Source organism: Hyperoodon ampullatus (genome assembly GCF_949752795.1).
Source record: "Hyperoodon ampullatus genome assembly, chromosome: 5".
Taxonomy (NCBI): Eukaryota; Metazoa; Chordata; class Mammalia; order Artiodactyla; family Ziphiidae; genus Hyperoodon; species Hyperoodon ampullatus.
The window spans coordinates 7,944,954-7,969,498 of record NC_136918.1 but is presented as its reverse complement, the minus strand read 5'-3'; the positions used below and the strand labels follow the sequence as shown (position 1 = coordinate 7,969,498).

Sequence of the window (24,545 nt, the reverse complement as noted above, 5' to 3'; positions counted from 1 at the left end):
TAGTGCATATAAAAGTTATGTTTACACTATACTGTAGTATATTAAGTGTGCAATAATAGCATTATGTCTAAAAAAAGTACATCTTAATTTTTAAAAATGCTGATCAAACATAAGTTTTTTGCTTTGAAAAAACAGATGAGTTTCTTTTTTAAATTTATTTTATTGACATATAGTTGATTTACAATGTTGTACTGATTTTTACTGTACAGCAAAGTGATTCAGTCATACATATATATTTACATTCTTTTTCATATTCTTTTTCATTATGGTTTATCACAGGATATTAAATACAGTTCCCTGTACTATAAGAGTAGGACCTTGTTGTTTATCCATTCTATATATAATAGCAAATTCATAAGCTTTTGCGCAGCAAAGGAAACCATAAACAAAATGAAAAGACAACCTACAGAAATGGGAGAAAATACTTTCACATGATGCAACTGACAAGGTATTAATTTCCAAAATGTACAAATAGCTCATACAACTCAGTATCAAAAAAAACAACCTAATCAAAAAATGGGCAGAAGACCTAAATAGACATTTCTCCAAAGACATACAGAGGGCCAACAGGCACATGAAAAGAAGCTCAACACCACTACTTAACAGAGAAATGCAAATCAAAATTACCATGAGGTTATCACCTTGCACCAGTCAGAATGGCTATCATCAAAAAGTCTACAAATAATATATGCTGGAGAGGGTGTGGAGAAAAGGGAACCCTCCTACATTGTTGGTGGGTATGTAAATTGGTGCAGCCACTATGGAGAACAGTATGGAGATTCTTAAAAAACTAAAAATAGAGTTACCATATGATCTAGCAATTCCACTCTTGGGCATGTATCTGGAGAAAACTCTAATTCAAAAAGATACATGCACCCAGTGTTCATAGCAGTACTATTTACAATAGCTAAGACATGGAAGCAACCTAAATGTCCATAAACAGATGAATGGATAAAGAAGATGTGGTATTATATACACAATGGAATGTTACTCAGCCATGAAAAAAAATGAAATAATGCCATCTGCAGCAACACTGGATGGACCTAGAGATTATCATACTAAGTGAAGGAAGTCAGACAGAAAGACAAATATATGATATCACTTTTATGTGGAATCTAAAAAAAATGCTACAAATGAACTTACAAACAAACTTATGGTTACCAAAGGGGAAAGGGAGAGTGAGGGATAAATTAGAGTTTGGGATTAGCAGACACAAACCAGTATATATAAAATAAACAACAAGGTTCTACTGTACAGCACAGGGAACTATATTCAATATCTTGTAATAAACTATAATGGGAAAGAATCTGAAAAGGATATATATATAAATAACAATCACTTTGCCGAACACCAGAAACTAACACAACATTGTAAATCAACTATACTTCAATTTAAAAAAAAGAGAAAAGCATATACTTTATTTAATGTAAGTTTTATGTGGAAAACTTTATAAGAAAACGAAGACCCTAAGAAGTGGCTAAAACTGAGCATTTTTATGCTAGGTTTGATGAAGAATGGAAAATCGTGGGAAAATGTGACAGGACAGAAAAAGGGTATGAGCAAAGAAATAAAAATGCTGTTGGGAAAATTGCTCTGATAGGCTTGCTCAACACAGGGTTGCCACAAACCTTTGTTTTTTTTTTAAAAAAGGCATTATCTTCAAAATACAATAAAGCCAAGTGCAATAAAACGTGCTATGCCTGTATATGTCCACACAAAACCTGTCCATGAACGTTTACAGCAGCTTTACTCTTAATAGCCAGAAACTGGAAATAACCAAAATGTCCATCAACCGATGAAGGATAAACAGACTGTGGTCTATTCATACAATGGATTACTGCTCTGTAATAAAAAGCAGCAACCTGGATGAATCTCAAAAACATTATGCTAACTGAAAAAAACCAGCACAAAAGGCTTTCATTTTATAACATTTTCATTTTTATGACATTCTGTAAAAGGCAAAAAAACTAGAACAGAAGTAAGATCAGTGGTCACCAAGAGGCAGCTGAGGTGGGAATAACTGACAGCAAAGGGCATGGAGAAATTCCTGGGATAACAGAAATGTCCTATGTTTTGATTACAGTATAGGCATACATCATTTTATTGTGCCTCACAAGTACTGCATTTTTTTTATAACTTGAAGGTCTGTGGCAACGCTGTGTTGTTAGATGATGGTTAACATTTTGTAGCAATCAAGTATCAATACATTTGTTTTTCTTTGTTTTTTTTGGCAGCGCCTCATGGCTTGCAGGATCTTAGTTCCCCAACCAGGGATCAAACCCATGCCACCTGCAGTGGAAGCGCGGAGTTCCAACCACTGGACAGCCAGGGAATTCCCAGCAATCAAGTACATTTGATCCTTGAATAACTTGGGGGTTAGGGGTGGCGATCCTCTGCACAGTCAAAAATCCACGTATAACTATATAGTCAGCCCTCCTGTATCCGTGGTTCCACATTTGTGGATTCAACCAACCATGGGCTGTGTAGTCCTATGGTATGCATTTACTGAAAAAATCTGCCTATAAGTGAACCTGTGCAGTTCAAACCCATGTTGTTCAAGGGTCATCTGTATTTTTATATAAATTTATTTACTTATTTATTTTATTTTTGGCTGCGTTGCGTCTTTGTTGCTGTGCGCGGGCTTTCTCTAGTTGCGGCGAGCGGGGGCTACTCTTTGTTGTGGTGTGTGGGCTTCTCATTGCGGTGGCTTCCCTTACTGCGGTGGCTTCTCTTATTGTGGAGCACGGGCTCTAGGCACGCAGGCTTCAGTAGTTGTGGTGCTTGGGCTCAGTAGTTGTGGCTCGCGGGCTCTAAAGCGCAGGCTCAGTAGTTGCGGCACGTGGGCTTAGTTGCTTCGCGGCACGTGGTATCTTCCCGGACCAGGGATCGAACCTGTGTCCCCTGAATTGGCAGGTGGATTCTTAACCACTGTGCCACCAGGGAAGTTCCCGGGTCATCTGTGTTTTTAAATTAAGGTATATACGTTGTTTTTTTTAGACATAATGCTATTGAACACTTAATAGACTACAGTAAAGTATAGTATAAGCAAACCTTTATATGTACTAGGAAACCAAAAAATTAGTATTTCTCAAAAATTCCACTTACGACTTTAAATAGGAAATTGAAAAATTTAATCCCCAAAATAAAAGATCAAAACCATGATTATATTTTCAGAAATCAAGGGTCAATTAGACAAATAGTAGGGCCATAAAAGATTTGAAACAAAATTAAGCAAGCCAAGGGAGACTTCTACACTCAATGAATCACAAACTGATATTTTTAAATAGCTATGAAATAGGCTTAAAAACCTAATTATAGGGCTTCCCTGGTGGCGCAGTGGCTGAGAATATCTGCCGGCTAATGCAGGGGACACGGGTTCGAGCCCTGGTCTGGGAAGATCCCACATGCCGCGGAGCAACTAGGCCCGTGAGCCACAACTACTGAGCTTGCGCGTCTGGAGCCTGTGCTCCGCAACAAGAGAGGCTGTGATAGTGAGAGGCCCGCGCACCGCGATGAAGAGTGGCCCCTGCTTGCCACAACTAGAGAAAGCCCTCGCACAGAAAAGAAGACCCAACACAGCAAAAATAAATTAATAAATTAATAAACTCCTACCCCCAACATCTTAAAAAAAACCCAAAAAACAAAAAACAACCTAATTATATATAAGGCCCAAGGAGAATCTTAAAAACAAAGCCATAGTTTATTTATGTTAATTGTTGAGGCTAAGTAGTAAGAGATATGAATCACAGTATACACTTTAGTATATACTGCAGAACTCAAGAGAGCCTACATGGTAGACCACACTGTATTCACACTATAGTAGTGATTTATTTATAGTAACTCATATTTGTTTTTAATTCAAATTTGCCTAGCTTTTTGAAAGCTGTTTAATATATTTACTTTGTAAGCTTATTGAACATAAAACCCAATAGACCCCAAATTTGTAATAAACATGCAAATTTATATTCTGTAACACCTAAAGAATATGTCCTTGGTTTTCACAATGAACATAAATTACTTCCATAATTAAAATAAATAAAAACAAGCAAAAAGCAAAGTTATCACATTCACAGGAATGACTACCTATATCATACTCAGTCATTCCTGGTTCTGAGAGAATAAACACATTACACAAAGAAACCAACCAGCCAACCTACCAGGGAAGAACAGTATCTATGCCTCACAGGCTTGTTGTAAGGATAATATACGATACATGATATAACCCATGATGTGACACATAGAAAGTACTCAATAAGCATTAGCTACTGAAGTTGTCAGCATCTATTACTGATTATAGCAACTAAATTTTTTAACAGAACTCTTACAAATACTTTATGGCAGAGCACAGACATATACTATGATTCCTAAAAAAACCACTTCAATAAATAAAATACATGACGATCTAAACTGTACAGAGCTGTGGGGGGAGGGCGGTGTAAGTGGGTGTATACACAAGCACTTACACTGTCCTGAAGCAGTTTTACATTATAAAATGCAATAGGTATGTAGTACAGGAGTGACACTCCAGTGTTTCTCATGCTGCTTTTATCTTAGTCATTTTAAAGTAATTATTTTGTACACTGAAATCATCATAACTGATGTAGAGAACAAAACTACTGTTGTCAATAAACATTTAAAAATCTCTATGTATGAAAGCAGGATTAATTACATTAGTTTATCCCTTCACCATGTCAAGAATCTCACTGTCTAAAGGAAAATGCCACAAGGACAAAGAGAGGAGAAATTAACACGATTTCAAGCAATGAAGCAAATGGGAAGGATTAACTGCCTTGGAAAAGAGGAAGAAAGGCTTGCAGAAGGAAATACCAAAGAGAAGCAAACAGTTTTGCCCTGCTGAACTCCTTACAACAGGCCTAATGACTAAGGGCACCAAGTACTCAAGCTGAAGGCTAAGAATTTAAAACAGAAGGACTGGCTGACAGGTAATGTAGCAAAGCTAGGATACCCAGGTGGTATTCTCTTCCTCCCCACCATGGGTAAAACTGTATTCCAGGGCAAAAGCCTAATTTTCTGAAGAACATGAACTCAAACTGTGAGCTCAGGTTTAATGGGTACAATGGATGCAAAAAACCCACATCAAGTTACAATACTGCCATCTTTCATAATACTGGAGACAAAGATCTCATGAATTTCTAGAAAGAACAAAAGGTCGCATACACAGGAAAAGTCATAATAGCATCACATTACTCAACAACTGCAGAAAATTACTTATTCTAGAGTTCTATGCCAAACCTAACTATTAAGCAGATAAAATAAGAAGTTCCCACTGGTAAGGAGACACGGGGGAAGGGAGCAGGGAAACGTTGGTTTTTATTGTCTTTCAGCAGCTTTTTTAAAAACTATACATATACATTTCTTTAAATAAATGTTTAATCATAATTTTAGCAGTAAGTATCCTTTAAAAACAGCACGGGTTTTTAACTGGAGAATGTGGTGGATGTTTCTGGGACCCAATGGACTCCATGAGAAAATGATGTATTTGCGCCAGTGTCTTTGACTCAGAACTCCAAAATAAATCCAGAATCTTGACCACCGCTCACCATTTCCACCCTGGTCGAAGCCACAACATTTTGTCGAGGTCACTGCAGTAACCTCCTAATTAGTGTCCCTCTTCCTCTACCCTTACCCCATTCCCTCCAATGTATCTTCAATACATAAGAGTGACTGTATTAAAATCTTGTCAGATCAAGTCACTCCTCTGCTCAAAGCTTTCCAAAGACTTCCTGTGTCATTCAGAATAAAACCCAAGTCCTCACAATGGCCTACAGGATCTAACACAATCTGATCTTCCCTGATTCCTCCTGATCTCATCTACTATCCACCTTCTCACTCACTCTGTTCCAACCATACTGGCCTCTGCTCTAATTCTAATTATTAGAGTTTAACACACCAAGCATGCTCTTGTGGTACTGGAGGCTAACAATCATCAGTTTGAAGGGAGATCAAAGGATAAAGAGGCCTTCTGATATCCGACTATCCTCAAGTCTCACTGGTTCTACATTCTAAACTTCCTCTTATATTTCCCCTCACCATCCCCACTGCAAGTGCCTTAAAGCAGGGCCTCATTTTATTTCTAGCCTTCTAGCTGGTCCTGAGTCCCTTCTGATCCAGTGATGTGGCCAATGTGTCAAGATCAATTGCAAGGTGTCACCAAAGTAATTTGCTACTAACGAAAGTACTAAATTGGATGCTTTACTGTTAAAAGAAAAAGTTACAAAGTCTCTCACTCATTTGCTTTAAATGCTTTGATGAGCAAAGAATTCCAAGGATAGAACAGCCAAGTTTGATTGCAGAAGAGCATATAAATGTGTTATTCTGTAACATCAAAAATCTAGAAAGGGGACTGCCCTGGTGGCGCAGTGGTTAAGAATCCGCCTGCCAGTGCAGGGGACACGGGTTCGAGCCCTGACCTGGTAAGATCCCACATGCTGTGGAGCAACTAAGCCGGTGAGCCACAACTACTGAGCCCGCGTGCCACAACTACCGAAGCCCATGCACCTAGAGCCCGTGCTCCACAACAAGAGAAGCCACCGCAATGAGAGGCCCGTGCACGGCAACTAAGAGTAGCCCCCGTTCGCCATAACTAGAGAAAGCCCACACACAGCAATGAAGACCCAATGCAGCCAAAAAAAAAAAAAAAAAAAAAAGATCCTGTTTAAAAAAAAAAAATCTAGAAAGGGGGTTTCTAAGGTTATGAATCAAATAAAACTGTTAAATGTCCCTATACCCTTGGTATATCCACGTTAGAAAATCTCAACTATGTATTCTTCGTAAAACTATTTGGATCAATGCTAATTTTAAAGTTTCAAAGGCAAATGTCATACCTTTTAAAGATATGAGGCCAAGGCTGCTTGGTGAGAGTCAGGTTATCATATAACTATGCATTGATTTTAGAGAATATTTAAGAATTGTTTAACATGGTTATCACGAAACACCTTTACAAGACATTTAAAACTATTCTATTTTCATGTTTGAGAAATTATACAATAAGTAAATCAAGTCACCCCAGGAATTTACTGGAATGTAGACACATTTTTAGCCTATGCTAATTTGGGAGTGTAAATGTCTCAGAACTTTCAAGTGTTGCTTCTACTTGTTTACTGTATATAATGAAGGTAACATTTTTTGACATGCCAGGGGTTCTGACTACTCAAGGGCTATGGATCCCTTGAGTAAAGCAATGGCTAAAAGCTGCTTAGAATGGAAATTTTTTTTTTTTTTGAAGCTAGGCACAATGTAACAAAGAAACTGGTTAAAAAAACAAAACAAAAAAATCTGGGAAAATAGATCTTTAAGAAAGAGAAAGAACTCTGAGGGCCCTAAAATACTCTCCCTCACCCAAGTTACAGCAACACAAGAATCAGAAATGTGGGAGGCTGGGGGAAGATAGGGAAGGGGAAAAAGAAATTGTTCACTAAGTAAACATGAGTAACAAGCAGATCAGTTCAGCCATGATACCAAGAGTCATAAATCCCTAGGTCAGTGCAAATGCAAAACCTGATCAGCAGGATAACCCCAAGGGCCTGAACCACTAGATTCAGTTCCCCTGGCTTTAGAGAACTTTACTAGCCACACCTATGGAGTAATTTAAGGTGCCCCAGGTTTCTGCTAAGGAAAGGATGGCTCAAGGAAAAGAAACGGGATTCTAAGACTGTGGCTGTTACACATATATCTTTGATTCTGACCTTTTGGGCATGTATGGATCAGGACACTTGTTTTGAATAGGCAAGGTTAATTTATAAATGGACAAAATCTATTCTGATTGGGTCCACAATATTTGTGTGTATGTGTGTGTATGTATATACACACATATATATGTATATGTAGGTACTTTAGAAATATATTTCTGTTAACATTAAACAAAACTATTTTGTCAGACAACTGCAGTGTCTAGCTTTGTAAAGCAAAGTGAATACGTTAAAATATTTTGTCATTTTTCTGCTGCAGGTAACACTCCCCTGTAATTTCCTAATTAGGGCATTACACAAATTAAGAAATACCGCTAAGAAAGAGATTCATTAAAATGTTAGCTAGAGGGACTTCCCTAGTGGTCCAGTGGTTAAGAATCTGCTTTCCAATGCAGGGAACAAGGGTTCAATCCCTGGTCAGGGAACTAAGATCCCATATGCCACGGGGCAACTAAGCCGCGTGCTGCAACTCCTGAGCCCACATGCTCTGGAGACTGGGCGCCACAATTAGAGAGAAGACCGCGTGCAGCAATGAAGAGCCCTCTTGCTGCAACTAAGACCCGACACAGCCAAAATTAGATAAACAAATATTTTAAAAAGTTAAAAAAAAAAAAAAGAAATGTTAGCTATAGAGTTTTGCAATCTCAAAACATGTAGCCTGTCTCTGAAATTCCATAAAAATCATTTACGAAGTCTTACTAAAGATTGTTTCTCTGATAGTATATTTGTAGAGGTTATTTCTTCTGAAGCTTTAATGTTCGGGCAAGAAACAAATTCTTGAAGAATGAAGGACATATTCTACATACTTGACAGACTAACTTATGAAAAGTCAGATATAAGAGTGGTTGAAAATAATGGTATTTGGCTGGGGGGGGTACATGTAGTGTTTCTCATGCAGGAAAACAATTAACAAGCTAGGCTTATTTGAAATGCTAAAGCAAAATCAAAACACTGCTAAACTGAAAAAAAAGAAAATGTTAACCAACAACTTTGATAAACATGGAAACACAGAGGAAAGCCGTTATCATACAGCCCAAGATGTAGATGTATAGTCTTTAATGTAAGGAAAAACAATGATATCAGGACTAAAATTCACTACAGAAGCAAAATATGCTGAGGGTATGTGGTAGTTTTAGTAAAAGTAACTCCCCCACACCCAAATTACTGCTTTGTTTCTTTGATCCCCCTTTGCAACAAATCTCAAAATCCTATTTACTGTCTCTAATTTCTCACCACTCCCATCAGATTTCCCTCCCCTTGCTCTGCCTTGGAAACTGCTGATCAAGGTAACCAAAGGTCTCCACAATTGTTAAATTCAATAATTAATAGCTCTCAGACCTCATCTTAATGGACAATAACATATGTCCTTCCTAAATACTGTATATTTGTATTTTCAGAACACATTTTCTTGGTCACTTTTTTTTTCTTTTTTGCGATATGCAGGCCTCCCACTGCTGTGGCCTCTCCCGTTGCGGAGCACAGGCTCCGGACGCACAGGCTCAGCGGCCATGGCTCACGGGCCCAGCCACTCCGCGGCATGTGGGATCTTCCCGGACCGGGGCACGAACCCGTGTCCCCTGCGTTGGCAGGCGGACTCTCAACCACTGCGCCACCAGGGAAGCCCCTTGGTCACTTTTTAAGTCTACTTTGTGGTTCCTGCTCTTCTTCTGATCTCTTGCTGAAATTTCCTCTCTTCTGCTCTATATTCACTCCCTTAGTGACCTCGTCTAGGCTCATGGCATCATCTATGTTCCATTAACTATTAAATGTGTTATCTCTAGTCCAGAGCTCCTTCCTGGAGTTACCTAATACAACCATCCACCTAAACAACTGGCTTTTGGACTTCTCTACTTCTCAAATTTTCGTCTTAAATGGAACTACATACTGATCTTCCCCCACCCCAACCTTATGCCATCCACAACCTTCCCATCTCAGTTAACAGCAATTCCCTCCCTCTAGGTGCCTGAATTAAAAACCTTGGAGTTATTCTTGACTCTTCTGCACACACCACATACAGTACATTACAACCTTCTCTGAAGAACCGTTACCTCTCGCTTTGATTACTCCAGTAGCCAAATCATTTCCCTACTTCTAACAGCAATTCCCTCCCTCTAGGTGCCTGAACTAAAAACCTTGGAGTTATTCTTGACTCTTCTGCACACACCACATACAGTACATTACAACCTTCTCTGAAGAACCGTTACCTCGCACTTTGATTACTCCAGTAGCCAAATCATTTCCCTACTTCTGGCCCTGCCCCTACGTACAGTCTGTTCTAAGCATGGTGCGACCAGAATTTGGCTTTAAGACTCCTGCAATGACTTTTCCCATTTCAGAAAAGCCAAAGATCTTCAATGGCCTAACAATGGCCTACTACTCTGGCTATACTTGCCTCATTTCAGTGCTCCTACCCTACTTAGGGTCTTTTCACTGCCTGTTCCCTCTGAATAGTTAACTCTCTCCTCTCCAGGTCTTTGTTCAAAAGTCACCTTCTCAAAAAGACTCTATTATCCTCCTACTTAGAACTACAGTGCACCCCCATTATTCTCCTTTATCCCACTCCACTTTTTTCCCAACCATGGCACTGAAACCTTTTAATTAATGATATAATTTACTTAGTGTAACAATTCAACGCCCCCTTTCAGATAACTATGGATATTTTTCAATATTACATTAAAACTGGGCATGTGGTAGGCTCTTGAAATTAGCTGCAATATGGAATCTGAACTATACCAATAAACTTTTCATATTGTTACATTAAAATCCATTGTTTTATTTTACATTCTGAATCTTTTACCTATGCACTACTCTATAACATCATGCATTGGTTATTTGAAAACTACTGGTTCACTGGATTATACAGGTCTTCCAAGTGTAGGTACGTTTTGTGATACAATTACATTTTCTATCTATTCAAGATTTCAAGGGACTTCCCTGGTGGCGCAGTGGTTAAGAATCCACCTGCCAATGCAGGGGACATGGGTTTGAGCCCTGGTCCCGGAAGATCCCACATGCTGCAGAGCAACTAAGCCGTGCACCACAACTACTGAGCCTGCACTCTAGAGCCCGCGAGCCACAACTACTGAAGCCCATGTGCCTAGAGCCCATGCTCAGCAACGGGAGAAGCCACAGCAATGAGAAGCCCGCGCAACACAATGAAGAGCAGCCCTTGCGCACTGAAACTAGAGAAAGCCCGCGTCCAGCAACGAAGACCCAACGCAGCCATAAATAAATAAATAAACGATTAAAAAAAAAAGATTTCAAAAATTCTAATTTTTGCTTGAAAACTCAAATTTTATCATATGGCAACAAATGTTATCATTTGTTGTGGTTTTCCTTGAAGCAACAGGCCCACTTCTTTCATTTTTTGAGAAAATGTCTGCCAAATATTCAAGTCTGAATTGTCATAGTCTATCAACTGTTCTTTCAAGAGTGGTTCTCATGAAAAAAGAGGCTAGTTCAGCGTGAGGCTGAAACAATTGTAGAAATGCTTTACTCATGTTTCCCATTTGCCAAACAGAATATGAAATGAAGATGTGTACTCAAGAGTCAAGATTTTTTTTGGGGGGGCCGTGCCACGTGGCATGTGGGATCTTAGTTCCTTGACCAGGGACTGAACCCACGTTCCCTGCAGTGGAAGCGTGGAGTCTTAACCACGGGACCACCAGGGAAATCCCAAGAATCAAGATTTAAAACACTAATTTTTACTGCTTCAAGAACATTCTTAAGAGACTCTGTGTTTTTAAATTGCAAGTGCTAGTGACTACTAGCACAGTCTGGTGATGCTGCCTTGATGTATGCTAAGGTAACAGAAGCGTCACCAGTCATTGTTTTTGCACCATCAGTCCAAATGTCAACATAGTGAAAAGGCAAATATGTGTTAGTATTTTTATGAGAAGAGCTTTAACGTCTCAGACCACCAAAAAGGTCTTGGAAACTCCCAGGCGTCCCTGACCCACAATGCTATACTACACTAATCCCCTTACAGGAAAATAAGTTTGAGAATACATCAGGATAAGCAAATTACCTTAGTCTTGCAATCTATTAGTAAGAATTAAAATGTATTTTTAAAAAGAAAAAAAAGAAAAGGTTATAAAAATTATGGAAATAAGGCTAATAAAAAATGTAGACAAAGTGTAAATAAACCACATTATACTTTTAAGTAGTCTACTTCTGCCCTGATTTTACAAGGAAACAGGTGCAAGTAATTTAACAAATATTATGACAAAATTTCTACAGAATCAACGTAGATCTGACACCCAAACGGAGTTTCTTACTGAATAAATGAAAAATAAATGGTTTGATAAATGAATGGATTGATTAATTCCAGGATATAAAAATAAACCATTTCTTAGATAATCTGAAATTACTAACTATATGTATTAAGCTCTCACTGTCACAGGAGCTACAAAGGAAGGAAATTCATCCACTTAAAGGTTGAAGGTTTATTCCTCTCATTTGAGGCAATCTCTCTCTCTCGAATGGAAAAAAGCCCAAACTGCCTCTTGGTGGACATATGCAGCTGACACACAACTGAACAATGTAGATCTATCAAAGAATTTAAAAACATACTGCTTATGTCTTCATACCTAAACATATAGTGTTATTAAAAGCATAGCTAAAATTAAATCATATTTACACCCTTTTTGGGCAGTTGTGAGTAGCCTCCGTAACTCAATCAACCTAACCGATGACCTTACAAACTCTGAATATTAACCCTGACAAAAACATAATGGGACCAAAGGGTGTGTTAAAGAAAGCACGAGTTATGCATGTGAGTCGGTCACCCAGACCCAAGGTCCAGTGCTAGTCTGTTTCAAGTTTTCCTGATTTAATAATACATCTATAAGGCTACTAGAAATGTGAGATCCTGATAAACACATATTTGAATAAATACAATTATAACCATCAGGAAAACAATCCAAAGGCTCCATCTTAAGACAATTTTTGTCTAAAGATTAAATGCCACTGTGAAAGGTTATTGGTTCTTGCACAACGGCTAATAAAAAGATCTCTCGCCTTTTCTCTATCTTGTTATTATTAAAGTAAAATATAAGTTTCCTAACTCCTAATTTACATAATTCTATCATGATAAAAAAATGAAATCTAGTTTTCTATGAAGAACGTCCAAAAAATGATTGCCTAAATATGCAACTTTGAGATATACTAGACATTTTCAATTAAGAACAATGTTACCCACAACTCAGTTTGCATTTCCATAATGCTTAGCATACAGATTTCCAGAATATTCTATAGAAATTTCATACAGAAATAGAAATTTCATAATCTATTCTAAATGATTTCATTTAATATAGAGCTGGGAGGTTCTTCAGAGATTATTTTAACTCTCATTTTACATGTATGAAAAGCTGTTTAATGTTGGGTAAGAAATTTTTTATACCTTGGTATTTTCCCATATTTTGAAGGGGCTAAACCAGATGATCTTTACCATCCTTCCTAGTTCTACTGTTTCTCTAAAAAAGGTAAGCCAAGTTTTACTGAAATGACTTATGAGACCACATATAAACATGAAATCGAGATGGGATGCAAAAGAAGAAAATTTATAAGGCTGAGTACCTATCTTGTGTCAGGACCTATAAACAAGTACTTCATTTAATACTCTAAAAAACCTGCATATGCTAGGTTCTTTTTTGGGGGGTAGGGGGCTCCTAAATCTATTTGGGTTTAGATGCTGCAAAAATGCCCCATTTCTGTTTTTAAAGAAAACACTAACCATAAGGGCCTTGACATGCATTACTAACGACAACGTGGATGATGATCCTAATCCAAACTGGGAAGTTAGTGCAATCAAGCTAACATTTCAAATAAATATGCCCTATTTTTAACAAAACTTGACATCTGAATCTTGAATGCAGAGCAATAAAAATGTTAGGACCTAGAATAGGGCCTTAGAGATCATTTAGTACGACTTCCTCATTCTACAGATGAAGATGAATTAAAATCAAAGAGTGTGTCCATTTTTTGCTCAAAATAGTGGCCAGAGGTAGATGTGTGGTCTCCTAACTTTCAAAAATTACCTTATGATCTAATTACAGGAGGGAACCCAATTATTTGCACAAGACATCTTTATAAGAACATCTACATGGCTAATGGTTTTTAAAAAATGATTTAATTTGCCAAGATTATTCTTACGTATCAGAAATATAGAAAGCAAACCCTGTCTAAACCCTCACGAATAAATGAACAGTATTAAATGAAAAGTATTTTAATGTCAGAACAGTGCCTGGCCCATAATTGGTGTATAATAAATGTTTGTTCAATGAATGTGCCAACTCAAGGAAAGTACTGTCATCACTGGCAATAGAGTCCACACGTTTAACTCCAATCAAGCCACTGTGAATAGAACCGCCTGTGTATTACTTTAATATTCTTAAAGTAGTCGATTTAAAAAAAACTGTATGCTTTAAAGGGATGCGACTTTATATGGTCATAATGGCAGCAAAGAGCCTCAGCATAATTCACCGTAGCCATTTTTGATACGACTATGATCCTACAGATAAGAAGTAACTCCTAAATTTAAAATTGCTACGACTCTCCAAATAATTTGGAAAGAACCACCTAAAAAGGAGACTAAACTGGGTGAACAAAAGATCTGTAGCACTCAAGTTGGCAATCAGGGGACTGAGACTTCAAGTTTAGTCTTAATCTTGTACGCACAGTAACTACTGCCAAAGCTTCTGACCTCTCCCCTACCCTCCACTTTCTCCTTTTAAGCAAACGAAAAGCAGCGGGTGTGCAAGACGCCTGGTTCTCAGGAATAGAATCCGACCCTAGAAGCACTATCGCTTTGTAGCGCATCTCGCAACCTGGAGAAAGGAAAATTTCCAAGACCTAGAAACCTACAGCTATTGCGGGCGACTGAACCCCAAAGCCTTCCAGCTGGCGCCGGAAGCCCCCAGATGACCCACCGGGGCCGAGGAGGGCCCGGAAATCAGCTGCCGGAGATCCGAGGCGGGGCGTGAGCGACGTGAGGCAGCCCCGCAGCCCGCGCGCCAGGGACGGAAGGAGGAGGAGGCCCGGCGCCCATTTTGTCCTCGGCCTCCGCACTTCCCGCTTTACCCGCCCCCCCCACCACGCCGCCCCGGCCAAGCAACCTACGTGAGGCTTGCAGTTACTGGCCTTCCATGGCCCCGCATCCCCGACGTCCGCTAGGCCGCGGCGCGTGGACTGGGCCTGCGTGGACACCAGCCCCGCCGGCCACTCTCTAGGCCTCGCTCCGGTTCCGCGGGCCCAAAGCCTGACGTCCTGCCGGCTTCGCCCTCCCACCCCTCCCCGCCTCGGCCTCAGTCCCATGGGTTCCCTCAGCTCCCCCGGCTCCAGTCCCCTCACCCCTCCCCGCCCAGGCCTCACTCTCTCGGTCCCCGGGGCTGAAGCCCCTTCTCCCTTCTCGCCCGCGTCTCAGGCCACGGCCCTCGGCCTCAGCCCAGCGCCGCCCTCAGCCCCAGTCTGCAAGCCCCTCCTGGGACGTACCCTCCGGCAAACAGATGCACCAGCGTGTCCCTCTGGCTCATTCTCTCTCCCGCATGTCCTCCGGGCGCTGAGGCGGGACGCGGATCCGGCCGCCGCGACGGCCGCAGCTTCCGCCCCGGACTGGAGCCTCACGGCGCTCCAGTGACGGCGACGGGAACTGACGGAGACGCGGCTGCAGAAGGCGACCAGCGCGGCCCTCCCCGCCGCGCTGCAGCCACGCCGCCTCCCACCCTGGCTAGGTTTTCACCACCCGCGCTAGAGGGCAACTCGGTGGCAGCGGGGGCGTGAATATTCCGACCCTCCCCCCCCCCCCCGCGATATAAACAGAAGCTACCATTGGTACGCACTGCGTGACGTCAAGCAGCCGGCATGCCTCTTTCACGTGATCGCTAAGGGGTTTCTCAATGGAAGGGGCTGGGAGGCGGGGCAAGAGCGCGTGCCCGGAGGGTAGTGGGTCACCAGGTCCTCGCACCTAGTCCTCCCGCCCCGAGGGCTGCACCGGGTGCCGCCTGGGCCCGCGCAGACAAGCGGATTCGAACTTCACGCCACGTGAGAAACGACCTGGATGCCCGGTAAGCAAGAGGAGTTGGGACACGAGTCTGCCCAGACTCTGATGTACTTTTTTTAGACTATTTTTTTTTAGAGCTGTTTGACGTTCACAGCAAAATTGTGAAATTTCCCGTTGGCCCCTGCTTGATTCACGTTTTAATAATTGGATCTATGACCCAGCATTTATGCTTCCTGGTGTCTACCTCAGAGTAGCACTCAGTGCATGGAAAGGCTTGTAGACACTCGTACAGGATCACAAACAACAGTACGGTGTTTACAGACAATGCTTAGTGTAGTATACGATTAGTGTAGAATAAATATTCTTTATTTTAGAAAGAATAAAGAAAACTGGCATTTACTCATTTTTCTAACCAGCAAGTTTTTTCTTGTATGTATATACAAGAAAGTCAAAGACTGGGGGAAAGAAAATGTTTTATCCCTCTACAACATGATTAAATATTTAAAATTTTTGTTAATTAGTAATTATTTCTAAGGTGCAGAAGTGCAGGAAATAATCTAACATAATCTGTATTCATCACCCACAATGAACAAATGTTGATATTTCCCGCCTCTTTGTTTGGTAACTTCCATTTCACCGGCAGGGTCCTCGCTACACTTTCCCACCCATGTGGGGTTATCCAGGGCTCACCTTCCTTTCCTTCCAGGGCCATTTCCTTCACGAAGTCCTCCCTGATTGCCTTAGCTCTCTATGCTCATTACCTGCTCCTAAATGCCCACAAAATGTACAGACTGCATGTCACTGGCAAGTGTGCATCCACTCCACAGTAAATGCTCATCTGTAAAATGGGCACAAGAATACCTACCTCACAAGGCAGTTGTGGGGACTAAACACCTTAAAATTATGTAAAGCACCACAGACAGTGCTATGTAAGTGCTACCTACGATAATTAGTAATATTATTTTACTGCATTGTATTCTTAATAGCAAAACTGGCAGCAGCTAATATTGCTTGAGCACTTACTAATATGCCAGGCTCTGATCTACAGCATTCTCTTACACAACTGCCCTATGAGGCCATTGATATTATTCCCCCAATTTTTCATGAGGAGACTGAGATTTAGAATAATTGACTTGCCCAAGATTATCCAGTTCATTCAGAAAGAGACTGGATTTGAATCCAGCAGAATCTCTCTGATCCCAGAGCTTCAGTTAGTGAAGTAATAGCTGCACATTAGAGAGGGAAATTTTGAAAAAAACAAACAAATGAAACTCCAAAAAGTAGAAATAAAAATTGACACCCTGGCCATACTTCCCCCAAACCCTTGTATTAACTTTTGGTGTGTGTGGGGGTGTTAGTTCTATCTTTTTTTACAGCAGTTTTATTGAAGGATCTTTCACATGCCATAAAATTCACCTATGTATAGTGTACAGTTTAGTGGTTTTTAGTATATTCTGATGGTTGTAGAGCCATCACCACTACCTAATTCCAGAACACTTTCCTCACCCAAAAAGAAACCCCACACTTGTTATCAGCCACTCCCATTCTCCTCTCTCCCTATCCTCTGCCAACCACTAGTCTACTTTCTATGTATTTGCCTAATCTGGACTTTTCATATAAATAGACTTATACAATATGTGGCCTTTTGTGTCTGGTTTCTTTCACTAAGCATAATGTTTTCAAGGTTCATTCATGTTGCAGCCCACATCAAGTACTTCATTCCCTTTTATGACTGAATAATAGTCTGTCATATGACTATATCACATTTTGTTTATCCATTCTCAATTGATGGCCATTTGGATTGTTTCCACGTTTTGGCTGTCATGGATAATCCTGCCATGAATATTTGTGTACAAGTTTTAGCATGCAGATACGTTTTCACTTCTCTTGGGAATATACTTGAGAGTGTCATTGCTGGGTCATATGATAATTCAACGTTTAACCTTTGGAGTAACTGCCAGACTGTTTTCCAAAGTGCCTGCACCATTTTAGATGTATTTCTTTTAAGACAATGGCTGTAGCTCCATGTTTTTGGCATAGTGAATGCTGTGGTAATTACATTTAATGAAGCTTCTGAAACTGGTAAGGAGGGAGCCCAAGTTCTTATGTGGAGTAAATTATTCCCGTAAGAGCAATAGCAATTCATAATGTGACCGTTTACTTTGGAACCTCATTCAGATGGCATCGTGGAAGGAGACTCTGCCCCCTGCACATTCCATCCGGTAGCCCCTGGGGCTGCCCACTGGGGTGTGGTTGATGATGCCTTCATTGTTGTGGGGATTCCAGGGTTAGTTGGCTGTCATGTTTGTTGAGGTTCCACTGTACTGTGTCATCTGCCAGCTCTTTTATAATTTTCCTTCCTCATTGCTGTTGGCTAATGTCTTCAAGTGATTCCTTCAGGACCAGCGCAAGATGAGGTTTCTTGAACCCTTGCCCCTTAAACAAACAAGCTTGTAGGTGCTTTTCCAGAATGATATTAAGGCCGGGTGGGTGGGGCTAAACGACCTTGCTTTAGTGTCAGGCACACCTGTACCTCTTCCAGACCCCCATTCCTACCGAGGGGTCTTCTGGGAGCTGTAGTTTTTAACTGAATGTAGGAAGAGAAACTGATGGGGAAACTGTGGGTGGCCACAACTGGTTGCTTGGCTCAAAACAAACAAATAAGCTCATTGTGAAGTAGAGGGGACTGCTACTTTATTTCCTGATTGGTACTAACCTCAAACTTTAATTGCTGCTGAACTGCAGGAGACAATCGTTTTAGACATGGCAGTTGAGGAGGGAGCGATTGGAGGGGGATTGGTTTGGCATGCACTCCTGCACTCCACACTTCAGGAACGTTATTGCATGTGCATCGGCTGCTTTTGGAAGACTATTGCCCAGGAGAAGAGGTGTTTGGTTTTCACAAGCCAAAGATATACCAAAGTATAGAGGGCGGCTGTATTTGCAGAGCTAAATCCTCCAGTTCTCGATTCACTGACAGTAAACTCTATGAAAAGGACTTCCAGAGCTGCTTTCGGTTACATGAGACTTGATCAGGAGACATCTGTAATGCCCGTGTCCTGCTGTGAAAAGATGGAAGAAATTACCAGCAGACTCAAAAAAAAAAAAAACCAAAAAACAAAACTGGAATCACGTGGTAGATGCAAGGGCAGGACCCAGTCTAAAAACTACACTGAAACCAGAGAAAGTGAAAACTCTATCTGGAAACAGGCTAAAAAGCAACCAGATCAGCAAACTGCCAAAGGAATTTAAACGTCGTAATTCTGATGCTCACAGTACCACCTCAAGTGCCTTTCCAGCTCAATCTCCTTGTTATAGTAACCAGTCAGATGATGGCTCGGATACAGAGACAGCTTCTGGCTCTAACAGAACGCCAGTGTTTTCCATTTTGGATCTCACATACTGGATAAGACAGAAAATATGCTGTGGCATTATCTATAAAGGCTGTCTTGGGGAAGTCCTCATCTGACACACATCTATTCAAGTCTTGCTGCAGCAATAAGAAAGCAGCTGCTGAGAAGCTGGAGGCGCAGGGGCCAGAGCCTCTGCCCATCTCCACTCAGGCGTGGTGACTGAGGTTTATGTAGAAAGGAAACAAAAAACAATTTAAATTTTGGAAAACAAAGCAACAAAATGACCCTCCCATTTTTAACTTGGATACCTGCTATTCTGCCAAATGACGATTTCTAGAATAGTTTTTTTTTAATAGAGTTTTTTTTTAAATTAATTTATTTTATTTATCTATTTTTGGCTGCGTTGGGTCTTCATTGTGGTGCGTGGGCTTCTCATTGCAGTGGCTTCTCTTCTTGCGGAGCGGAGGCTCTCATGGACTTAGTTGCTCCGTGGCATATGGGATCTTCCCGGACCAGGGCTCGAACCTGTGTCCCCTGCCTTGGCAGGTGGATTCTTAACCACTGCGCCACCAGGGAAGCCCTTAGGATAGTTTTGACTGGGTTATTTTTCCTTCAGTTCCACAAACTCTGAAGCCAGTGTCTAGCTTACTAAAAGAAAAAAAAAGTGTACATAATATCGGGTTGGCCAAAACGTTCGGTTGGGTTTTTTCTGTACGATGTCATGGAAAAACCCAAACGAACCTTTTGGCCAACCCAATATTTAAGATGCTGAGTATTTCATAGGAAAGCTGAATGCGGCTGTAAAGTGCTTTTAAGTCTTTTTTAAAAATCCCCTTGGGCTTTCCTAGTATCCATTTATTTAAAAAAAATCCCCTTCTAATGAATGAAATTAGGGGAATTTGGGGGACAGAGATGGGATTTGTTGTATGATAAATGTATGTAGTTTTAGTCTTTCTATATTCAGAAGCAGTGGTTAGAGCATTTTTTTAAGATGGCTGGCTATACTTGTTTTCCTTCGTTATAATAAATTTGTCATAACTCAGTAAACATGGACTTGCCCCTATAGTTGTTAATAACTTTGAAATATTAAGGTCTTGCCAAGGTTCTGATGATTCAAACCTGTACTACTGAATATTAAGCAGAACAGACTAAGCTCTATGATGTGAATATCTTGAAAGAGTAATTTCTAAATATACAGAGGTAACTTGACTGTATATGTTGCATCCTGTGTCACCTCCCTCCATATTGATGTTTGATAAAGATTTTAATTTATATGAAACTTCTAAAGCAGAAGCTCCTCTTGGGGAAATGTCAACTCTTTAGGATAAGCAGTCCTATATGAATAGTACCAAAGCACTACCACTTGGTACAGAACACACTCTATTAAAAATGTTAAATTATCTGAAAAATAAAATGTGCAAGTCTTCAGGATGGCACACGAAAAAACAAAGTTAATACTTCTTGGGGCACATTTCTTAGAGGGCTTGCAAGTGTGTACATAATTTGTTTATGTTACATGACTGGTGACTTCCTTGAAAATCTGCACAATTCACTTTTAGCTCTTCAGTTGACCTTTGCGAAGGCTTTATCTGTGGAGAATGATTGTTTGACTTGTTTTAACGTATTAGGGCTTTGGGGTTTTGTGGGTTTTTTTCATTTTATATTAAAGTAAAATTCTACTAAAATTTTTTTTTAATTGCTATGGGCTGAAGAAAAGTTCTTAATAGCTATTTGTTGGGAAGTGGAGCACAGATGGACAACCGATGCCATTTTTCCCCCACTTAGCCTTTGTTGGTCTTGTAGGTACAGAAAATTCATATGGGCTCTAGATTGGCAACATTAGTTTTAAATATTTGGGTAAGGTTTTTAAAAAAATCTTTGTGTCTTTTTAGCTTTTAGTGGGAGGTTTGGAGAGATTGTTTTATATTCTCAGCCAGATGCCATTAAATGTTTTTTCTTATTTTGCTTTTAATAGAAAGTAATACATTCAAACAATACAGAAGTGCATGAGTTAGAAATTAAAATCGTCACTTCAGCCTCCCTTCCTAAATCCTACTCCTCAGAGGACATCATTGGTAAGAGTTGGGTAAGCGTCCTCCTGGGTACTTGATGCCTTCATGGTAATCATCTCAAAGAGCTTCAGATGTGTACAGTACTCACCATGTGCCAGGCCTTGTTGGAAGCACTTTTCATGTATTTTAACTGTAGAACCCAATGAAGGACATTTTATAGACCAGGAGACTGAGATACAGAGGGGTTAGAGGATTTGTCAAGGTGACTCAACGAGCACGTAGCTGAGTTGGGATGGAAACCTAGGGAGTCGGGCTACAGAATCTGTACTCTCATCCTCTGTTCTACACCATCTCAATTGTTCATTGGAATGAGAAATTAGCTATAGTTTCAAAAAAAAAAAGGGGTGGGGGTGGGGGAGGGGGGCTTTTGAGAGAACTTAAGGAGATGTGGTGCCCGGAGGACGAAATGTATACTTATATCTGAGCCCCAGATGGAGCCATGAGGGCAGTGGCTCCCAAATGCAGGTTTCATGTCCCATTGAGCCACCTCTCCCATCAGCAACACCAGTTACTCTGTGTCACATTTCAATTCAGTCATGGTTAAAGGCTCTCCTTAGATACACAGGTGATAAGCAGAGCTCGCACTGGAAATATATAAGGAGCTGGTAAAAAATGGATTTCCCCCAGAAGGATTCAGTTAGCTTGTTGGAAACACTGTCCACCAGGGAGCAATTTAGGAATGTGTCCCAGGTGGCTTGGAGAAAAAACCCAGAAAACAAAATACGACTTTTCCTACCCTCCAGGACAGGAGTATTAGAAGGGTAGTGACACCTTGCAAAGAAATGCATAGATTTTGTTGAGATAGGGTGTAACACACTTTTGTGTGGACAATGCCTGGGACCTCAACGGTGTGTGGTAATGCAAAAGTTGTGCCCTGCCTCCCATTTAAGAAACCATCTAAGGGCCTTACCAAGGGTCCCTGCTTTTTTTTTTTTTTTTTTCTGTTTTTTTTTTATTGAAGTATAGTTGATTTACAATGTTGTGCTAATTTCTGCTGTACAGCAAAGTGATTTAGTTATACATCTAAAAAAATAAATTTATTTATTTTATTTATTTGTTTTTGGCTGCATTGGGTCTTCGTTGCTGCGCACGGGCTTTCTCTAGTTGGGACGAGTGGGGGCTACTCTTCGTTGTGGTGTGCGGGCTTCTCATTGTGGTGGCTTCTCTTGTTGCAGAGCATGGGCTCTAGGCGCGCGGGCTTCGGTAGTTTTGGCTCGCGGGCTCTAGAGCGCAGGCTCAGTAGTTGTGGCGCACGGGCTTAGTTGCTCCATGGCATGTGGGATCTTCCCGGACCAGGACTCGAACTTGTGTCCCCTGCACTGGCAGGTGGATTCTTAACCACTGCACCACCAGGGAAGTTCCCCCACTCTGACTTTTGAAGTCACTGCCCCATTGGTTTCTAGCATCCAGAGCTCATATTGAGAAGCTTGACTCCATTTGTAGCTCTGGTCTTTATATAGAACATGTTTTTTTGCTATTTTAACCTTTTAGGATCTTTCTTTTATCCCTGGTTTTGGGAAATTTCACCACAAAGTACCATGATGGTGGTGGAGTCTGTTCATTCATTGTGCTGGGTACCCTGTGGGCCTTTTAAGTCTGTAAATGAAAACTAGAATTCACCCTTGGCGTGTTCTTTAACGGTTCCATGTGTGCTGGTTTGGGTCTTTCAACCCCCAAAGCCAAAAAGCATCGTTGATTTTTTTCTCCCCTGAACAGTACCTGGCAAGAAGTTGGCACTGGGTCAATACCCAGAGTCAATGGCCAAAAGTTAAAAGGATAGACTTCTGGTTTGGCAGCAATGCTGTGCAAAGCAGCACTTGGCAAATATTTGGTGGCGAAGAGGGTGATAACAGTTTTATTTCATAGGTGGCCGATTCCCTTGAGTCGGGGTCCCCCTCACGCCCCACCCCAGAACTGCTTCAGCAGCTTTCCACCTTCTCCATCCTTGACCTCAGGCCATGCCCTCTTACCCTGCTTAGTAGTTGGGTGAACAGAAGAGAAACAGAAAACAGGACTGGGAAGTCTCACTGACCTTGGAGTTAGGGTCAAAGATCAGTGTCGGGGAAAGCCCCACAGCCTGTAGTCAGAATTACCTTGGAAAAGCCTTTAAATCTCCCAGAAGTATGAGGTGCCAAGAACTTCTTTTACTTTGTGTTTCTCTCTGCTCCTCAATTAATCCCTTAATGTCTTCTTTCAGGATGTCCGTGAAACCATCGCCATCCAATTTCTTGGCCACAGCGAAACTGTTTTTCCTCTTTTCATTGATTAGGAAATACTTAAAGTTGTTTTCCCAGCTTTTCCATAATTTTGGCTCTGTAAGACTTTCACTTTCAAACAAAATGGAGTAACAAGGATCAGAAATATGAAAATCCAGGCAAAATATATAAAACTGTAAACAAAAAGAACAAAGAGCATTGCTCATCATCCCCTTCTACAGAGAATTAAGTCACAACCCACAGTGCCAGTGTGCCGTGAGGGGAATTCAGGATGGAAAAAAGCTGGAAGCATTCTGTGCTTTTGGATGTACGGTCCCCTAGATAGTTATTACAGTTTATGCAGTTATTTATTACAGTTATGCAACTAACTTTTATTCAACAAATTTTTATCAGTTAGGGATCTGACACGTTGGTGGATGCTTTTACATGTATTATATCATTCTGTTCTCACAGCACACCTATAAGGTTGGATTTCTGTATTTTTTTCTACTTATAAGAAAAGGGGGGACTTCCCTGGTGGCACAGTGGTTAAGAATCCGCCTGCCAATGCAGGGGATACGGGTTTGATCCCTGGCCTGGGAAGATCCCACCTGCCGCGGAGCAACTAAGCCTGTGCATTACAACTACTGAGCCTGTGAGCCACAGCTGTTGAGGCTGCGAGCCACAGCTACTGAAGCCCACGCACCTAGAGCCTGTGCTCCGCAACAAGAGAAGCCACCGCAATGAGAAGCTCGCGCGCAGCAATGAAGACCCGATGCAGCCAAAAATAAATAAATTTATTTAAAAAAAAAAGAAAAAAAAAGAAAAGGGGAAGGGAGGGAGGGAGGGAGGGGGGAGAGAGGAGATGAAGATGAAGAGGAAGAAAAACGAGAGGGACAGAGACAGAGACAGAGAGAGGCAAAGAGAGAGAGAGAGACAGAGAGATAGACAGAGAGACAGAGAAGGAGGAAGAGAGTGAGACGGAGGCGAAAGGAGAGCGAAGAAAGTTCAATGCCCCTAGCTTGGCACTTAATGCTGAAGTCCCTGTCTACCGCCCCCACTCTCCTACCCCTTCCTAGAAGCGCAGGTCCCTCTAAGCCAACTGAACTGCTGGCATTGCCCACGTTCACACAGTTGCTTCACTCCTCTGGGCTTTCAGAAATGTCCCAACACCTCCGTCCTCTGCTGTGTGCTTGCACAGCTCTGTGCTGGCCTCT

The 24,545-nt window shown here is 41.1% G+C and overlaps 1 protein-coding gene and 1 pseudogene across 3 annotated transcripts in view; one reads left to right on the top strand and one right to left on the bottom strand.

Moving 5' to 3' along the window:
* Positions 1-15,287, bottom strand: part of SLC25A36 (solute carrier family 25 member 36) — a gene marked incomplete at its 3' end in the record, with an annotated part of 37,231 nt that extends 21,944 nt beyond the window's left edge. For both annotated transcript variants that reach the window (XM_079704937.1, XM_079704938.1), the window contains exon 1: positions 15,201-15,287. In XM_079704937.1, the coding sequence (XP_079561063.1) occupies positions 15,201-15,241 (41 nt within the window). In that variant the 5' untranslated portion in view covers positions 15,242-15,287. The remainder of the gene's footprint in view (positions 1-15,200) is intronic.
* A 478-nt stretch (positions 15,288-15,765) lies between these two features.
* On the top strand, positions 15,766-19,280 carry LOC307053186 (SIN3-HDAC complex-associated factor-like; annotated as a pseudogene). Its single transcript has 2 exons — positions 15,766-15,772; positions 18,541-19,280. The product of its transcript is annotated as an SIN3-HDAC complex-associated factor-like (transcript).
* The last annotated feature ends 5,265 nt before the right edge of the window (positions 19,281-24,545 follow it).